General features: G+C 40.6%; 1 protein-coding gene across 2 annotated transcripts in view; it reads right to left on the bottom strand.

Annotated features, from left to right (window-relative positions):
- Positions 1 to 240: 240 nt before the first annotated feature.
- TDRD5 (tudor domain containing 5) overlaps positions 241 to 21,003 on the bottom strand; it is a gene marked incomplete at both ends in the record, with an annotated part of 41,585 nt that continues 20,822 nt past the window's right edge. For both annotated transcript variants that reach the window (XM_080928516.1, XM_080928517.1), the window contains 9 exons: positions 241 to 503; positions 2,466 to 2,676; positions 6,758 to 6,901; positions 7,336 to 7,518; positions 9,858 to 10,016; positions 12,426 to 12,563; positions 13,060 to 13,260; positions 19,549 to 19,615; positions 20,281 to 20,493. In XM_080928516.1, coding sequence (XP_080784642.1) covers positions 241 to 503; positions 2,466 to 2,676; positions 6,758 to 6,901; positions 7,336 to 7,518; positions 9,858 to 10,016; positions 12,426 to 12,563; positions 13,060 to 13,260; positions 19,549 to 19,615; positions 20,281 to 20,493 — 1,579 coding nt within the window. The remainder of the gene's footprint in view (positions 504 to 2,465; positions 2,677 to 6,757; positions 6,902 to 7,335; positions 7,519 to 9,857; positions 10,017 to 12,425; positions 12,564 to 13,059; positions 13,261 to 19,548; positions 19,616 to 20,280; positions 20,494 to 21,003) is intronic.

Below are 21,003 nucleotides of genomic sequence, written 5' to 3'. Positions count from 1 at the left end.
ATTAGTTTTTCAATTTTCATTTATCAGTCATGATATGTACAAGAATTACACAGAAACATTTACACAAACTCCTTTAAAGTACTTCACTAGAACAAAGGTAAACCAAACCATTCAGAATGACGTAAAATCATAAACAAAAGAATTAACACAAAATATCAATACTTACACATCAAAGTGGTCAGTTAGCAAAACAAATATAGCACATGGTCACACAGAGACCACACAACCCCTACCCAACCGCTACTTCACCCCACTTCCCTCCGCCTCTGGTCCCTTCACACTGGGGTACCAGTGCAGGAGGCTCCTGGACGTGGCTAACCTTGCAGCTGCTCCCAAGACAGCCGTGGCTGTACTTCGAGGAATGTAGAGCTTCTGAGAAATCTGGTGCTGGGGGGACAAAATGAAAGAGAGCTGGTCTATGGCTCCTTGACTCTTGTCCTTGGCTGCATCCGCATGGCTATCAGGAAAATCTTCATTCTTTAGGCTCCCTGGAGAGCTTTCCACTAAAAAAGAGAAAAAACAAGAGTTCTTTCAAGTAGTTCTCCAACTCACTGTCTGCCTCTCCCAGTCTAGTTCTTTACCAACCTGTGTTGCTGCATTTTCTGACTCATGGCAATCCCGGTCAAGGGGGATGCTACTCAGAAAACAGCCATGGATAGGAAAATGTATGAAAATGAATACTTGGAGGCTGAGGGCCGAGAGAGAGGAACACGTGAGTGAAAAAAGGAATGTCAGAATAAAGAATGAACCTGATTAAGTTCAAATGCCAGAGAGGAGGCCATAAACATCCTCACTTCTCTCCAGCACAAAAGAAAATGTTACTCCATAGATCTCTGTTGCCAGAGAATTCTAATTCCAAATCTGTGCCAGAGTCAGAGCAAAGCTGTAAATGACCACGTGCTAACAAAATGTTCTCTACTGATCTGTGTAAGAAAAACGACGATGGGAACAAAGTGAGATCCTGGATCTCTAACACTCCGGATCTAGTGACCACACCTGGGTGGTAGACACTCTTAAGTGGACAGGCTAGATCAGTGCTAACTCTTTCCTACTGAAGGCCTCCCCTCCCTCTTTTTTGGAGCCAGTAAACTTTATAGGATTCTGGTATATAAAACAGGCATATAAATTAAATGTTTGCTGGTAACTTTACTGTTATTAAGGATACAGTCAAAGCCGGATGCTAACATGACAGATGTACTTTTTACACAAAGGGGTCATATCTTAGCTGAGTGATGCTATAGGGACAAAGAACATCTTCAGTGTTTTTATCAGTATTTTCATTTTATTATCAACACTGAGCATTATTCCACTAAGATGTATTATAAAATGGCAAGAATTCTTTTAGATCATTTCAGAAATTGTTGGAAATTCTACTCTAATCTTAAAGGCAAAATTTAATTTAAAAAATGAAACTCATCAATAACTCAAGCATTTGAATGCAATTCAATCCCAAGAGACACTAATTTGATACTTACATGATAAGGAAGGACATAAAAGTCTTTGATTTCCATAACTGAACCATTATGTTGTATTATTTTTGTTTGTTTGTACAGGGTATCGCATTGCAAATTCTACCCCCTGGAACTCTGTAGAGCCCCTGATCCTCCTGCCCCAGTCTAAGTGCTGGCTGGGTTCATGAGGTTATAGGGTACCTGGGCCATGTGTACACTAGGCAAACACTCTATTAACTGAGCTCCATCTAGTTCCTAGCCCCACTTTTTGGGTAAACATTATGTCTCTATAGGAGCAGAAAACTTTGTATAATAAAAGCATTGAAATTCATGACAACCTCATCTCAAGTCTGAGTCAAGGTCCATCAGAGGCATTTGTTGGCCAGGTCATGTTGCACGGCCTGTCAGTGTGCAGAACGCTCATCGTAAGTGTACAGGGACAAAGGCTGACATTTAGCACTGTGAGGCCACCACAAGTACCCTGGATTCATTAAGAGTTTGAATGGAGGGGCTGGAGATATGGCTCAGTACTTAAGAGCCCTGGCTGCTTTTCCATAGGTCCTGAGTTCAATTCCTAGTGCCCAGAGGGCAGTATATACAACCATAATCTCAGGAGGATCCAGTGTCCTCTCTTCGGGTGTGCAGACAAAACACTCATACATAAAGTACATAAATGAATAAATCTTTAAAAGGTTTAAAGAACATTTTGGTGGTTGCATGTTCAAAGCCTTTTACTACCATGCATTCCACCCCTCACGGATTCAAGAAGCTGCTGCCTAGGTAGGTAGCATCCTAATGTAAGAGAAAAGCTGTCATGTTCTGGGGTAGAATAAACTAACTTGAGATGAAAGAAAGTGGCACCGTTACAGAGACCTGCACTCAACCCAAGGCCACCGTGGAGTGAATGGTGGCACCAGCCACTGTTCACGGTACACTCTCAAAGAGACGAAGGCTTTAGCAACACGACAAACTTCTTACTTGTCAACTGAGCATGTGCAAGGACACAAAACCTACCAGAGCCGGGGTGGTTTTCCGGAGAGTCAACCACTGCAGAGGCTGAAGTGGGTGCTGTCGAGGAAGTCTGCCCGGGTTTAGGCTGAGCCTGACTGCTGGCAGGCTCAGACTGGCTGCCTTCTGCTGAGTGCTGTGACTTGATCAGAGAGATGTAGAATTCTTCCAGTTTAGGCAGTGTGGAAGAATCCAAAGGATACTGTAAATCTGGCGGCTGCAAAACGGGAGAAATGGCAAAGGCATGAAAAGTGACACACTTTCTATGCTTCCTTATTTAGATCACAGTTAAAGAGTAAAGCTCCTGAAAAAGCAAACTCTTCTACGTTTTAATGAGTATTAATTCAACCTAGCATGTCTTTATTGATATTTATATGAACAAGTATGGAATTGACTGCTACCCTCCCTCCTGCCATATGCCTAGTGTCGAATACACACAGCACAGAACCACTCAGGACCATCATCGTCTGATGTTAAGTGACATCCACGTGGCTAATGTGAACACTGACGAACTGAAGCACTCAAACTGCTGCCAAAAATGCAATACATGCAAACAGGAAAAGGGCAGGACAGAACTCTTCAGACAGCCTAGAAATTACGCCACATTATTAGGAGGAAAAACGGCATCACACACTCCAAAGGAAGATCAGGACTCAAAAGGGAGTCAGGTAAGAAAATATGCATCAAACTTCGAGCTCCGTGCAGGAGAGGAAGGAGCCTTTCTTTCTCCATATCACAGAGGAAAGCTTGGAGATGTTACTGGAATCTGCACAGGTCCCAGACTGGGGTGCAGGGTGCCGGGCAGGCACAGGTGGAACCGGAGTATGGAGCTCTGGACTGAACTTGCACTGGCAACTTTAAAAGAGAAAAAAACATCATGCTTTTGGCACCACCCTAAGCTCACTGCGTGCTAACACTCTGGGTCCATGTCATATATGCTGTCCTTTCTCCCTCTCTTGGGGTGCTTTTCTTTCAGTGGATGTAAGTATAAGGCATCTGTTAATCAAGCTGGAAGTCAGGCTACTAAAGCAATAGGATAAGTAGAGTTGAACATATAACATATAGATGTTATACATATAATTTGGCAGTCGTGTCCTCAATGACCTAGTTACATCATATATCCTAGTCACAGCATTTTAGTGCTGCTATGCCAGAGACCACACCCGACATACGATGCTTTGAGGGGAAAAAAACAAAACAAAACAAAACAAACAAACAAAAAAAAAAAAACACATGCAATTCACACCAACAGAGCACTGTTCCTTCTCCTGCAAACAGCCTGTAAGTTAGTGCTGACCTAGGAGTCAAACTGCATCTAATTTTCTCTCATTCACCTTGTCCACAACAGTAGGCAATATTTTCAAAGATCTATTGAAGAGATTATATATTTTTCTAACATATTACTGATATTTATTTTTAACAAATATCCTCCAATGCTAGAAAGTAGAGTTTTATGGTTGATGTCTATATGCAGATGAGGGCAGGCACAAGATAAAGCAAGGCCTGCGATTGGGCAGTGAAAAAGAAAGGTGGGGGCAGAGTTCTGGAAAGGCAGGGGAGATAGGGGAAGAGAAGGTGGAGGATGAGGAGGATAACCTACTCCTGTGTGGCTTTAAATAGCCACAGACAGCTATGAATATCTTCTAAGGGATGGATTATTACAGGACAATTTGTCTTATCTAGGTGGGCAGTTTATACCAATATCAAATGGCTCTGAGTTTATTGTGTGTATGTTTTGTGGAATGAGAATTTACTGATATAAAGCTGATTGATAAACTATAAGTTTCAAGAGTTTTGATTTTGACAGGTTTCTGGGAATTGTGACAATAACCACAGGGGACAGATGATGGAAATGTGAGCAGAGTTCACAGCAGAGACTAGCCAAGAGGGCAGCTGCTGCTGGGGACAGAGCCGCAGGAGGTAGCATGGTGTAATGCCTGGAACTATCTCCCTTTCCTAATATTTACCACTACAGAGTTTCTGTAAATAACCTCTCTACAGGAACTCTAAATTACAGGTCTAACTAGGTAAGATGATGTCTTTATGCAGGAAGGCAGGAACAAGATAAAATGAGGCCTGTCATTGGGCGAGAAGGAAGGATGGGTGGGAACAAAGTTTTTGAAAGAGAGGGAGGAGCCGGAGTGAGGAAGAGGAGCTGGGAGCAACATGGAGATGTGAACACTCTTCTCTCTGCATACGTACAGGTTGTTATGAATATTTTATAAGGGACCGGTGTGTACAGGATTTTGTGCTGTCTAGATGGGAAAATTACATCTTATCAATTAGATTAGAGATTATCGTGCGGTGTTTTCCTTCATGTGGTGACTTAATTGAGTTCAAGAGAAGGTGCAGTGCCAGGACGCACTTGGCCAAGCCCGCCAAGGGATGTGTGGGTCTGGAGTGGTAACACCCCACCAAGGGAACTGTGAGTGGGTGAGGAATGGTGAGGTGCCATACTGAAACAGCTCTAGGACTGCCTAAGTCAGAAAGAGCCTGGAGCCAGCATAGAGAATCTGAGAAAAATTTGTACAAGTTCCATATGGTGCTGGGACTAGTGTGGGAGCAGCCACCTGAGTGGGGGGTGGGGTGGGAGAGGAAGCAGTCACTGGTTTTTTTATTATTTACTGCAACATGACTATATATAATCTTAATTATCACCCACTCAGAAACACTTCAGAGTTGTTGCTCTTTAATATTCAGGCCTATTTTCAAATTGTTACAATTTCTTTAAAACAAATTAAAATTAAGACTTTCCTCAGTATACATGGTTCCTAGCCTATGGGCTTACTAATAATATCACCATCACCAGGACCACTGTTGCTACTTTTATAAACCAGCGTGTGCTTACTTCTGCCAAACACACCCTTATGGAACACTTTAACTGTGTGGGGCTGGAATAAGGAAAGCCTCAGAGGCTCATCTATGTTGCATGCTTGATCCCCAGCTGATGAACTATCTGGGAAGAATTAGGTGTGGCCTTGTTGAAAGAGGTGTGTCACTAGTAATAGGCTTTGGATTTCAAAAGCCCACACCAGGCCAAGTATGTTTCTCTCTGCCTGTGAGTCAGGATGTAGACGTCTCTGCTACTTCTCCAGCACCATGGCTGCCTGTGTGCCACCATGTTCCCTGCCATGACGATAGGTACAAACACTCTGAAACTGTAAGGAAGGCCTGGTCAAATGTTTCCTCTTATAAAGAACTGCCTTGGCCAGTGTCTCATCATAGCAACTAAACAGTGACTAAGACAAATGCTGAATATAAACCTCTGGCAACTTAATTTATGTCTCTCTTTCTTCTTTAAAATGGCGATAGTACTTAAGGAAGAGTAAATGGACAGTGGATGTGCAGAAAGAGCTGACAGCAGTGGCAGTAAACACTAAAGTGCTTAAGCACTGTGAGCAGTGCTCTTTTTTACTCATCAAAGACATCACAGCTAATAAATCACAAGAGCAAGGCTCAGCATCTGACTGCAGACAGAGCTCCTAACTACCATGAAGTTCACAACTCTGTACAGACTAGCAGTGGGGAAACTATCTGTCACTAATTGAAAAGACCCAGAAAATGGTTACTAGAAGCCCAAGGAGACTCAGATATAGCTGGTTTACAAATCCTGGTTCCTTGCTGTGGAGATACAAGCTACAGAAATGTCAGGAAAGACTTCCAGTTCTAGCCATGGTACCTTTCAACTTTGCTGCACTGTAAGCACAGGAAAAATTAGATTTTATGGTATTTGAAGGTCCTGGGGAACAAGCAGTCAGGTAAGTTTTCAGAAAATGAAGTGGGTTCCATGGTCATTCCTCAAACACTTTAACTGAGGCAGTCTGCAGTCAGCAATGGAGCTGAGGTCCTAACAGAAGCTGCAGACTTATGGGCCTTGACAGACACATTCAGAGAAAGGGACTAGAGAATAGTCCAGCATCTGCTCATAACTATTTCAAATTATCTGCAAAGTCCAAAGTTGCCAGTTCATCAAGTGAGTGTTTATGAAAATCCATAGAGAACAGCAGCTGGCAGACTGAGAGGTAGACAGACAGTGGAGTCTAGCCTTGACAAGGTGAAACACAAACTCTTAAGAGTGAAAGCCAGAGCGGAATATGGAGCTAACACTGTCTTAGTCAGCTTTGTCAACTGACACAGCCTAGAGTCACTGAGGAGAATGGTCTTCACTGAAGAACAGCTTAGATCAGATGGGCCTATGGGTATGTCTGTGGGTGTCTTCATTAACTGATATATTAACCACAATTTCTAAGGATGAAAGTGACAAACAATGCCATTGGATATAATAAACTGGGCTCTACCTTGCGAATTCGGGTTGTGCCAGTATTTTTTTCTTGAACAATAGGCCCTTTTGGTGTGTGAATTCTTCCTTTCACATCATTTGCAAGACCTAAGGGCTGCCAGGAATCATCCCATATATCTTTAGATGTTGAAAAACACCAGTCCTACAAAGAAAAAAATGCAACAGTAAATCAAAATACAATGCCACAAGATCCCAAAGCAAGTTAAGGTGACAGCAAGGAAGTAGTGTGTTGTAAATCACACCAGGGGACAAGGAAGCAGTGTATTTTAAGCAACCTGATGGATGGGTGTGTTAATTTCCATCAGAGTGACACCTTTCCTCCAAGTCCATTGTACACACCTTCAACACTGGAGACTCATGAATGTAAACACAGCACTGTGGTACATACACCACTCTCCTAGCTAAGTGGTTCCTAAGCACTTTACTTACCTACTTAAAAACCACACATCCTTTTGAACTATAGCCTGACACATCCTTTTGAACTCCAGCATTTAGAACTTTCTAGAAGCCTGATCTGCTAGGTTTACATTTTCTTTGTCAACAGTGATGTGCTGTTTGTTATCATAAGACTCTAACCTTTTGTGTCATTTCTCCTCGTGTCTGATACTGTTTCTTCCCAACAAGTCTTGAAGTAAATAGATGGGAGGCAGGAGCCCCTGCCTTCCCCATTTTGGTCTGTAGAGGTAGCCAGTTCTCATCCCAAATGTCATCACCTATGGTCACTGACTCCAGGCCTGGCATTCCAGTAGGGACCTCATCCTGAAATATATCACAAGACAAACAAGTACTGTTATTTTTATTTCCCAACATAAACACATTTTAAACTTAAGTGCACAATTTTTTTTCCTGGATATGAGTTCAGCTCATATGTAGCAGATGTGCAGCTTGACGTTCAAGTGAGTCCTGAACAACTGGAATGGGGGCTGTCCCCAAAGCTGGTGCCTATGTTCTACTCGCTGGGCTGCCTTCTGTGGCCTCAGTAAGTGAGGATGTACTAGCCCTGCAGAGACTTGAAATGCTGGGGTTTGGGGTTAGGGAGGATACCTAGTGGGGCCACCACTTGCTCAGAGAAGAGGAGGGGGGATGGGAGGAAGGACTGTGGGAGGGGGTTGATGGGGAGGGGTCAGTGAATGGGATGTAAAGTTAGTAAGTCAAATAAGTGAATAAAAGTAAAGAAGCAACTATAATAGAAACATTAAAAAGTAAATTTCCTTAAAATATAAACAACAGCAAGGAAGGCAGAGTAGAGTCATGAAAGTCAGGAATAGCTAACGAACATGTAACACCAAATCCAAAACACGGTAATCGAAAGGTACAAACAGTCTAAAGATGATCAGTGGGCTTTTAAAAATGATTAAATGACACACTGTCTCAAGAAACTTCAATATGATTACTAAATAGGCTAGAAGTAAAAGGAAGGGAGAAAAGCCCCTCCCTGCAAACACACAGACAAGAGTGACTTCCCTGGATTAGACATGCAGGCTTCTGTACCAGACAGCAACTGTAAACACAGACATTCTGAGGATGAACATCACTTCACCAAGAAATCATAATCCTAGACCACAAGACAGCACCTGGACAAACAGGCTCAAAATACAACTGGAACAAAGGAGTCTTGGAATCCTTCCCAGTAATCAATGCACCAATCAGCTGCAGTGACACAGGAGTGCTGATCAGTGCCACCCCTACTGCGACACAGTGACATCCACAGAACTTCCCACCCAAAACTGAATTTACATTCTTTCCAAAGGCACAAGGACATCAGCCAAAGGACTGCATCCTGTGTTGACAAAACAGAACTTAGCAAATGTAAAGACCTAAAATTATACCACGTATGCTCTCAGACCATGATATAACACAAAAAATAACAAAAAGAAAAAAGAAAATCTCATAATACTTGTATATTGAACAATTCTAAATAATTCCATAGTTCAAGCTATTTCAAAAGAAATTTAAAAACATCCTAGCTGAAAATAGTGATAAATAAAACATCAGATGTTTACAGTGCAGCTTAATTGTGCACAGATATAGCACAGGTGCAGATCTGAGGACTCAAATCTTCACCTTAACAATGAGAAGGAAAACTAAATGCGCACCAAGCAAAATAATCACAAAATAAATTTGAACACAGAATGACAACAGACAAAACTGAGACACAGACACAATGATTCCAAAGGTTAAAAGAATATTCATAATAATTTAAAAATAATAAAAATGTGAGAACTCATACTCCCTGATTCTTTCTTCATGTCTATGTGTGATGAGTACCTACATGCATGTATGTGCACCACATGTATGCCTGTGAAGGCCAGGGACGGTGTCAGATCCCCTGGAATGAGCATAAAATTGCTTGGATAGAGAGGTGGGGAATCCGGGAGGAGTCAGGGGAAGAGAAAGAATACAAAAAAAATCTACGTTATCAAATCTTCAGAGAATAAACAAAATGATTATTTAAAAGTATACATGGAAAGTGTCCTAGCATACTATTTAGCTCAGCAGAAAACAGCATTAATACTAAATGGTCAAATGAAAGTTCAGTATACTGTACAGAGACAGATGGTGGGGGAGGGGAATCATGGTTAAGTTTATGTGTAGTGAAGGGATGACAATTTTCTTCTATGTCAAGAAATCCAAAGACACTTAAACTGGAAAATCAGGAAATACTAAATACATTGTTTAATGAAATAATTAAGAGGGAAATCTCAAACAACAACTAAACAAGATGGTTTAGAAAATGGTTGTGTTAGAAAACCGAAACTGCAGATGTCATGAGGGGCTCTAAGTTATGTGTATATAAACACCTGATTAAAATAGAAATATGTTTCCTGATGCGTTGTCCTAATACTGCTTCTCAAGACCTCTAAAGCCGCCTTGCCGACTCCATCTTGGGATAGTAACCTACACTGGCCCAGCAGTGCCTTCCTCTACTGTGATTGGCTCTGTCCCATCTCTGTGGTCTTGGCGACTGTTGAGATTATCTGTAAATCAGCGTCATAGGTAGTACTCACAGACAAAAGCAGTCGAGCCTGTGGACCACCGATTTCCAGGTGTTGTCATTTATGAATTAACTGAATTTAAAGCCCATCTCCTCCTATTACCTCATTTTCTTCCTTAGGATCCTTGGGCTTCAGGATGGACCACTGTGGGTCCTCTTCACAGCTCTTACGTGCTTTCAATGAATTCAATTTAGAATCCTTTAATAATTCCTTGGATACAGATTTAAGGTGACTTCCAGACTTTTCATCATTAATATCTTGCTATTAGATGCAAAGATTAAAAAAGAGAAATTATTTTCTACATTAATGCTGTTTCCAAAATCTGCATACCTATAAACTTTGGTGGGAATTTTACTCTATAGTTCATATATTTACACAGGTCAGTCAGTCTCTCTCTCTCTCTCTCCCTCCATCCCCCTCCTCTCTCAATTTTATACATTTCCCCAAGTCTTCCCATTCTGTTCAACTATATCAGAAAACAACCACCATTGTTGGGCACATTATCAAGTGTCTACAAGATACCCTGTAGCTACAAAAACAAAAAACAAAAAAACAAAAAACAAACAAAACAAACAAAAAAAAAAAAACAAAAAAACAAAAACTTAAAGGTTCCAGGCCACCAGAACTAAAACTCCAGGAGACACATGGTCAGGTAATGGCAGTGGAGTCTTCCCGACATGGCCATCACAGAGACGTGGCATGAAGAAGTCTGGAAGGAGGCCTTGTGAGAGGATGCAGTCAGGATGCTGCATGCTCACAGTTAGGACACTCAAAGCAGCAGCAATGGGCAAGAGGCTGGGTTCACAGTGGGTATGCATGTGGGTATAAAGCACACAGAGCTCAGCTGGACCAAAATACAAACTGAATCAGGAGAGCTTATTTATTTTTTTCTTTTGTACAGAAGATGGTATATTCATGAGGTGGCTCACGACTATACATTATTCCACTTCCCAGGGATCCGATGCTCTTGTTTGACTCCCATGGGCACTGGATGCCCTGAGGTGCATTACTTACATGTAAATACTCAAAACATTCACAAAATAAATAAAGGCATCATTTAAAATTTTTTAATGATTTTTATTTCATGTGTATGAATGTTTTGACTGTATGTGTACCACATGTGTGACTTTTTCCCAAGAAGCCAGAAGAGGGAACTGGATTCCCAGGAACAAAGTGAAAGGCAGTTCTGAGCCACCAAGTGGGTGCTGGGAACCAACACAGGTCCTCTGCAAAAGCATCAAGGGAGCAGCAAGGGATCTTAACCTCTGAGCCATTTTTCTAGTCTCAAGCCAAACGACTGCTTTTTAAAATGCAGCAGGAGCCACGGATACTTGTGTGTGTGTTTGAGACAGTCTTGTCATGCAGTCTAGACAGATCTCATGCTTGTGATCTTTTTGCTTAAGGCTCCTGCATGATGGCACTGGAGGTGAGCGCTGCTGCCCAGTTTTCACAAGTTCAATAGTCAGTAAATAGTTTCAAAAAGACTTTACCATCTCTAAAATACATAGATGTACCTGCTAAACAAAGGGATATTTTTATATTCCATTACACGTAAAGAAAATAAAATACCTTATTGTTACACCTTATCAGCAAACAAAACACTTTGACTCGTAGCTACTGCCATGGAACATCAGACTCAGGATATGTCGTACTTTCTCAAGAAGCATTTGGTTCTTGCTGTCGGCTTCACTTTCCCTTTGTGCTCTGAAGACTAAGTAAGCTATGGGAGTACTCACGGCAGTGCCTGGGACACAGTGCTAGTTCAAGAACTGTTACTATATGGGGGAGGTGGATGTCTTAGTTAGGGCTTTACTGCTGTGAACAGATACCAAGACCAAGGCAACTCTTATAAGAACAACATTTCATTGGGGCTGGCTTCTTAGAGGTTCATGGTTCAGTCCATTATCATCAAGGTGGGAACATGGCAGCATCCAGGCAGACATGGTGCAGGAGGAGCCAAGAGTTCTACATCTTCATCCTGAAGGCTGCTAGCAAAATACTGACTTCCAGGCAGCTAGAATGAAGGCCTTAAGCCCACGTCCGCAGTGACACACCTACTTCAAAAGGCCACACCTTATAAATAGTGCCACTCCCTGGGTTTATATATGAACCACCACAGTGGGGGGGGGGGTGAAATAATACATGTTTATGGAAAATTATTATAATACTGTCATTACCATGATGGGAAAGCCAGCCATGTTTACAGACTATGAGTTAAGAAAACTCAACAACCTGGTGGTACAATGAATCCTAAGATGTTTAGGGGGCAAAAGTACTTGTCACTCAAAAAGTGTCTGTCAGCCCAAGCTTGAAGAGAACCAACTCCCACAAGTTTTCTTCTGACCTCCAAATGTGCATTGAGGCACACATGTACCTCTACACATACACACAACTTGTAAATGCAACCAAAACATTTTAAAGAGACTAGCGTTGGTTTGGCATAATCAGTGTAGGAGAACCACATCCACAAAAAGGTAGCAAGAGAATCTGGTACATAAGAGGAATGTTCCAGAAACAGAACCAATGCACAGGATTAAAGGCAGAGACAAGGCTACTGTCAGAGCCACTGTGCAAGACTCCCAGATTTCCTGTCTGGAAAGCTGTGTCTCACTCACCTACAGTGAGGACCGTATCTGCAGGAGCTTCCCCTGGGCCGTGCAGGGCACTCACCTGGGGTTGCCGTAGGATTTCCCGGTCTTCATTCAAATAGTGCTGCTGAACAGGAGGCCCCAGCTCTGTCAGGACCATGTCACCCGGCGCTGCGCTCGAGTTAGTGTACAGTGCTGGTGGGTTTAGATCCCTGAAGCCCTAGGATGAAGTGTTTCGTTATAAAAAGTACAAAAGGAGAACAATCTGGCAGCTTCAACAGCACCGAAGTATATTTTATAACATTGGTAACATTTCCAATAGTAAGGTGAACATTTCTATACTGATGCTTCTTTAGGTACAAAAATAGCAGCACAAGAAATTGTGTAGATGTACTATCACTGACTTCATTAGATAAATACATACTTCAGGGTTAGAGGGATTAGATCATTTGCTTTAAACAGAAGTTTTTTTTTTTTTTTTTTTTTTTTTTTTTATCAGAGGGAAAAGAACCATTAGCAAAAGGTGGAGTTGTTATTGGTGGTGGAAAATGCCCTGGTTTCAATGGTCACCTGGAAATGAAGGGGCCATCTGCATTAAGAATCTAGGAACCCAACAGACATTCCTAAGACTGAAGAGTAAACCACTAACTGATCATACTAAATTGTTTTATATCCTACAGTGTAGCATTTACAGTATTTTAAAATATGTACTCTACCTTGGATGGGGCATTTTCTCGGCACACAATAGCATGACCTTCCGATCTCAAGACGTGATGAAAATACACATCTTCATTTGAGGATGTATCACAAAGAAAAATATTAAGGATTCCATCTATATACTCATCCACCACCCCCACTAATGGCTTCAAACCACATAGCTTCTGGAAGTGCAAAATAGCTCTGGATGTCCAGTGTTCCTGAAATACAGTAGGGATGTTTATGTGATAAGATTTAGACACCAAGTCACAGTAATCATACAAAATAAACTGCCAGTGAACTAGTTCCAAGTGACAAAAACAAAGTCCCCAACTCCAGAGTAACACATGGAATATGTATAATTTTAGGGTAAGAGACATTAAAAAGAAAATGTGCTTAAATAAATATAACTAGAAAAATTCATTATCAGAAATACATTATTTATTTGCAATGAACAAAAAGACCAATCATCAAGGAAATGCAAAGCAAAAGCACTCAGAGCTTCCACTTTAACACAGCAAACACAGCGATCAGCAGGGTCACAGGAAAACCACAGCCAATGCTGGAGAAGGCACCGGAAAAGGAGCCCTTCAGGCTGGGTACCAGGAAACCAGTGTGGAGATTCCTCAAAAGGTGAAAACAGTAACTGTATATGCGCTAACCACGCTGCTTCTAGGGATGCATTCAGAACCGTGACCCTGTGACAGCAGAGAGGTTAAGGATTCAGAGCAATGGTGCCTACTGGTGGATGGAAGATGAAGGGATAAAGCAGACGTGTATACATGCAGGATGGAGTCTTACTCAGCATCAAGAACAACTCAATTATGTCCTTTTCAGGAAAACTAACAGACGTAGGACTCATCACATTAAGTGAATTAGAGCAATCACACAAACACAAGCACACCATTCTTCTCTAAAAGGGGTAATAGATTTATAGGAGGTAAAAAGAAAACCTCGTAATAAAGTAATGGGGCGAATGTGATCAATATTCATTACATGTATGCCTGAAAATACAATATATAAAGTTTTATTTTATATACATATGCCAATTTTAAAAGAAAAATAATGAAATGGTTTAGAGAAAAATTAATTCCCCACTGAGTAAGAAATAAAGGAAGGAAGGGAGGAAGGAAGGAAGATAGTTAACACACACTTTTGATCCCAGTACTTGAGGAGCAGATGCACAACTCAGAATCTGAGTTTGAGGCCAGCCTTGCCTACAAAGTAAGTTCTAGGACAGCCAGGGCCACACAGAGAAACCTTGTCTTGAAAAACAAAACCAAACAACAATCAGTTGAAGATTATTAGGCTAACCTTATATAGGAAAAATTTTAAATTATGTTAATATATCACAAAAGACCAAAGAACTTTTAAGCTAGTTAACAAATTGTGATGCCAAATGAAGTAAAGTGATCCTTCTGCCTTCAGAGAGCCTGCTCATCTGGTGATTCTCAATTACAGTTTGGATTGCCCTAACAGGTCAAAGGCACAGATACCAAAGCCAGAGCCTATAATGGCTGGGAATCTACTCCTAGAAAAAAGGGAGGCAAATCCACTAAGCTTCCCATGGACTTGTAGCTCCATTTTCACACACCACCAGAGTCAGCTACCAATCTTCAAGTTGTTGATTTACATCAGCCCAACACAGTAGTGGAGTTCTAACAGTGTGGTGAAAGAAAGTGGATGCCTGTGGAGACAGGCATCATCAACTACCTGACACACAGTCTCCAGGTAGCAGCAGAGACCCTGGGAGGAGGTTGGAGACTGTCCACAGGTCAAACAGCCCTGCCCAAAAGGCTGATAAACCAGAGCTCCATGCTCAGGACAAAAAGCTGAAGGAGAGATCCAACCCTTGTAAGATGTCCTCTAACATCCATGTGTACACACACACACACACACACACACACACATTCTCTCATTTTAAAAATGATACAACTGGACTAAGTTTCAGAAAGTAAAAATACAATTAATGAAAACTAAAACCTTCATAGGTTAACTCAGTAGCAGATTAGACAGGATTAGAGAGTGAATAACTGGAAGATAATTTACAAAAACAGTTGCCTACAGGTAAAGACATGGATGTAAAAATACAGAAGACAGTTAAAAGATCTGGAAGAAAACTTACCTTTAACACTTTTAATTTTTGTTCCAGAAAGAGAGAGACAAAAACAGAATAAAAATATGAATATGGGACATAGGCAATAATCAAAGAATAACAACTTCATATTTACAAGGTTTAATGAAAATAACCCACAGATTTAAAAAAATGTCCAATGAAGCAGGTTAAATAATAAATTCACATATGCATGCAAACGTATCATACTATACCCTGAATGTAAGGGATAAATGGAGTCTTTAAAACAACTAAAGACAAATAGGACAAAGCAATGGTCAAGGGTTTTCTAGGGACAAGCTACCCTCCCCTGAAGGGAAGGGGACCAGGCTAACATAGCGACAGCCTCAGTGCACTGAGCCTGAGCCAACCCAAGGCTACACCTGGCAAACCACAGTGGGTGGGGCTGTAACTCGGCAGGCAGCCTATGCTCAGCAAGCACAAGGCCCTGCACTCCATTGTACAGAGGAATGATGTGTTCTAGTAAACACTCCTAAATGTGCCACCACGTGACCCCCCCTAGAGATAAAATCCTAAATAACGGCAGCTCAAGGAGAAGAAAAGTGTTTCCAGGAAAGTGGGTAGGCAAGGCATTGAGAAATATGTAATTAGATCCAAATAGACACTATTATAGTTTTGTGACCAATTTCTTATTTTTTATTAAGAACATTTTTCTGAAAAATAAAAATTCCTATAAAACAAACACCCTCAAATTAATGTTTCCTTTTTCTTGCATTCCTTCAACAACACTGTTTACTATAATTATATATTATATCATATAGAGACTAGATATTCTTTGAATATCCATCCCCTTTACCATTGTGTTAATTTTCAGTATAATGTATAGCATAAAATTTATTTTTAGAGCAACATATATGATATATCATGTCACAAATGTTAAATTACTTGAGAATTACAGTGTTCATGTGTTAAGGTATTATGTAAGGCATTTATACAAAGTAAGTATTTTAATAAAAATATACTACTGAATGTCAGACATTGTAAAATAACTTTAAAAAGTTAAGAGTAAAGCCTGACACATGAGGGTGTGTCAGTAGAAGGTTTGCAGATACTATAGGGGCGCATCACAGTCCTTAGGCTCTGTTCCAGTAAATAAAAAGGTTCCTTAAGGTCACAAGAGGAATGAGAACCTTTGCAGCTTCCAAATGTTAATGCTTCGATAGGTACAGTTCAATCCATTGGGCAGATCTAACAAGATGTTAATACTTCTATTTGTACAGCTTAACCCATTGGGTAGATCTAACAAAAGCCAGAAAATTACATAGCTTAAACATGTGAACATTAGTTTTTCATGAATCTAGAGTCTTAGAATTCTAACTCAAGGTTTGAAAAGTTTCATTTCCTAGTGAGGTCATATTTCTTAGCTAGTAGAGAGCCTTCCTTTAGCCATGAACTCACACACAATGTGAAAGAAAGAAGAAACAGAGGGAGAGGAAAGGAGGGAAGGGAGAGGGGGAAGAGGGGTGAGGGAGGAAAAGGGAGTAGGCATGTGAACCAGCTCAAGTAAAGCTAGGAGAGATCAAGTAGAAAGAGGTGAAGACACAATAATTGGAGCACTATCCTAATGATGCTCATTTTTATTTACTTTATTATTTAATTTTAAATTTCAAGAATATGATAATTCTAACAAGAGTTTTATATAATTTGCTTGATATACACATTAATGCTCAGTGCTTTGCCAGAATACAGAACATTGACACACACAAACACACACACACACACACACACACACACACACACACACAAAGTGAAGCCCTCAGTCATGACCCATGATGTAATCTAAGCTAGCTCAATGAGGAAAAAGAATGAACTGATTTCTGGCTTTGCTTAAAAAGTGTTCTAACAGTTTATCTCAGTAAATATTAATTTTATAATCAGTAACTTTGGCAATATATATAATACAGGTTTAATTATTACCAAAACATAGTATCACAAACATAAATAATTCATCTACACTTGAGATACAAATCCAGGGATGGAGAGATGGCCCAGTGGTTAAGAGCACTGGCTACTCCTGCAGAGGATCCTGGTTCGATTCCCAGTGCCCTCTTGGAGGTTAAAATCGCTTATGACTTCACTTCTGGTGGTTCCTGTGCCCTGGTCTAGTCTCTCTGTGAACTGAATATACGTGTTACACAAACATACATTCAGGTAAAACATCCCTAAGCATAGAATTAAGAAGGAAGAACTGCAATTTATAACACCTGTGGTAGCATTAACTTTGTCAATGGTAAGAGAACACTGAGGCTCAGTCAGTCAGGAAGGTGGGTTCCACGAGGAAGCACATCTTATGTTACCTTCAAAAGTTCATTCTAGTAGATGTAAAGTATGGTAGAAAATTAATGCAAATTCTTATTGATATTATTATGTTTCCATTTGAATTCCTTCTAATAGCACCTTTCAGGGTCATTATTTTTTGTTACAGGTACTTCTTTTTTTCTTATAATATCCATTCAACATGAGAAGCTAAACTATCTTGTCTAACATATAAAGCCAAGTATCATGTTAGTATGTGCCAACATGTGACTAGTAACTAAACAAAAAAAGGAAAGCAACTTGAATTATCATTTATTTCCATAGTGCTCAGTTCTACCACCATGAAGGCATTCACGCTGTAAAAATATCTGAGGGTGTGCAGCCTTTGTTATGCTGAGATAGCCTCTCCTCTCCAATCCAGGAAGTTTTTTCATGAAACCATGTTGGGTTTTGTCAAAGGCCTTGGTCTGTGTCTACTGAGATTACATGATTTTGTCTTTAATTTCATTTATAGGATTGATTATATTTGTGCTGAGCTGTCCCCTTCATCTCCAGGATAAAGCCAACTACAGCTGACATTATCCTAACTGAACAGACACTCAGAGCAACGAGACAGGGCTGACCACCCCAATCCTTTCCAACATAGTTCTTAACATCCATCCATCCCAGGTAGAGAAATTAACAAGGGAAAAAATTCAACAACACAAATAGTCAAAGAAGTCAAAGTTGAAGATAATATGAGTTTATTCATAGATGGCCCAAAATTCCACTAGAAAACTTATAGAACTGATCACTATTAATAAAGTGGAATGATACAAAATCAACTTACAAAATTCACTAGTGAATTTCACTAGTGAATGTAATAACAGACATGCTAAGAAAGAGTTCATGGAAATACACACTCTCAGTGTAGCATCGAAAAATATGTAAGAAAAAACAGAACCAGTAATGTGAACAGCCTATAAAATGAAAAATTTTAATTTCTTAAGAAAGATTGTGAAAGACACTAGAAAATGGAGAGGTCTTCTGAGATCACAAGTGGTGTTATTAATATTTTGAATATGGCCATCTTAACAAAAGTAATGTACAGATTCAGTTCAATCCCAAAAATTCCATTATAATTCTTTATAGAAACATAAGGAAAAATCTTTTAAAATCCACATGGAAGCACACAGGGCATTAGCCCAGGCTATCCTGAATAGAGAACAGTGCTGAAAGGATTACCACACCAGATTTCAACTGTAGCACAGAGCTGTAGCAAAATAACCACAACGCTGGCACAAAGACAGAGCTGTAGACCCCTCAAAGAAAACAGAACAACCAGAAGTGAGCGTATGTAATGTCTCCCAGTGGTAAGCAGCATAGTCCTATTTTAGACAGTAACAGACTTACACTACAGCGCTCCCATTAAGATTATAACGGACCTCAAAAATTCCTATTGCTTAGCAACATCGTACATCACCACAATGCACCACCTTGCTCACATTTTTGGTGGTCCTGGTACAAATAAACTGCTGGAAGTCATTTGAAAGCACACCAATTGCAGTTCTGCAGTGTGTGGTAATAAATGACTGCTATTGGTTGATAGATTAATTTATTCACTCCAGCTTAAGCCTATATTCTGTGTCAACAGAGCAACTTAAAATGTCTCAATGTTTGTGTTACTCTTCTTTTGCAAGCGATGTTTTCTTTTCGCCCTTCTGTGAGGAGGAGGCCTTTCTTGATTAGTCTGAACACAGCTAGCACACTTCCTTTTGTTTCTCTCATACACCAGAGCAAGTGAGAGCAGCCCTGTAAAGGACACTGCCCCACCCCAATGCTTCTAATCACCAATAAAAGCATGTTGGTGTCATGTTTCTAGAAGTGGAGAGACAGACATATTCCTACCTGCTTTAATTGTAAGTAAGATCATCTCTGTAAATTCAGTGCCTGGAGTAACCAAGAGGGGCAGACACGCAGATCCGCATTCTAACACAGCACAGCTGCTGCCCACACCTGTTTCTCATACAACACACAATCGTTTCACACGTAACCTGTGTGTCCCAAGAACTCTGAACCATTACTGATACCGAGGCCATCCCTACACCTCTGCTGACTAATGAGAAACAAGCAAACCTACCTCTGTGGGCCTCACCCACGCCAAGGAGCAAGGAATAGCCTGAGCTGGAAGCTTTGTGTAGCAGCATCTGCAGAAAGCCAAACACATAACTGTTTAATCATGTATGTACACTGCTTGTTATTTTGTCTCTGATCCATTTCTTGTTTTGCTATTCAGGCCATTTCAATTAATTTGTGACACTTTAAATTAATTCTTTGTACTTTAAAATAATTTTAAAAGTAAATTACAAACCACAGTAAGTTTTTTTCAAGAGAACTACGTAACAAAAGCCCCAGTAGGAGTCACTCAACCCCCTGGCATGTAAGTTTCCCTCTTAGCATGAACCCGAGTCATCTTCTTAATAAAAGATGGAATTTTATTCTCATGGTCCATTCAAATTAGTAAGCAAGTGAAAGAGGACAAGAGGCCATAGTTCATCCTTGAGAGCAAGTGACAAGGGCTGGGGGCAGTGAGCGGCTGTTGCACAGAACAAGGACCAAGTTCATTCCCAGCCCCCATGGGCACCTATAACTGCAGCACCAGGAACCCTGCAGCTTTGGCCCCTGTGTGCACCTGATTACATATGTACACATGCAGTTTACAAAAATGAATATTTTAAAAAGGTAAAAAAAAAATCATTTGCTGTATAAGGAATTAGAGAATAAATGGAAGGTGGCAAGAGAGAAAGTTCTCAGTCCCTGAGTTCCACTATTCAGATTTTCCTTTTCCCAGTACCTCTTAAATTCAACTCACTTGAGGAACCTCAGCGAGGACTTCTGCACAGTTCCTATATTTCCGAAATCTGGGTAGAACACTTCAACTTCCTTTTTCCCAAGGATTCGATGGATAATAACCCGGTACCACCACTTGTCCTCAGAGATCCTTACACAACACAGATGTCCTGGCTGGATAAAATAGTCTGGCATAATGTACCGATCAGAAACCAGCTGGTTGGAGTAGCAGCGACTGTAGAATCCGCAATACAGAGAAGCCAAGAGAGAAAGAGAGAGAGAGAGAGAGAGAGAGAGAGAGAGAGAGAGAGAGAGAGAGAGAGAGAGGGAGAGAGAGAAGCCGAGAGAGAGAGAGAGAGAGAGAGAGAGAGAGAGAGAGAGAGAGAGAGAGAGAGAGAGAGAGGGAGAGAGAGAAGCCGAGAGAGAGAGAGAGAGAGAGAGAGAGAGAGAGAGAGAGAGAGAGAGAGAGGGAGAGAGAGAAGCCGAGAGAGAGAGAGAGAGAGAGAGAGAGAGAGAGAGAGAGAGATCTTTACTGATGTTTCAAGAACAATCAAGTCTTAGCAAAAAGTAAAGAAAATCTGTAATTTCTCTGATTTATTAATGCCAATTTCATTATCCAAATTCTTTTTATCGACAAACTCCTTCCAAATATGAAAATTACACACTTGTTTTTTTATCTTCCGTTCTCTGAATATAATCCAACTTCATTCCATAGAACTTCCTAAAGCAGACACTTTCTGCATTT

Source organism: Micromys minutus (genome assembly GCF_963924665.1).
Source record: "Micromys minutus genome assembly, chromosome: 1".
In the NCBI taxonomy this organism is placed as follows: Eukaryota; Metazoa; Chordata; class Mammalia; order Rodentia; family Muridae; genus Micromys; species Micromys minutus.
This window is presented reverse-complemented; position numbering and strand designations above follow the sequence as displayed.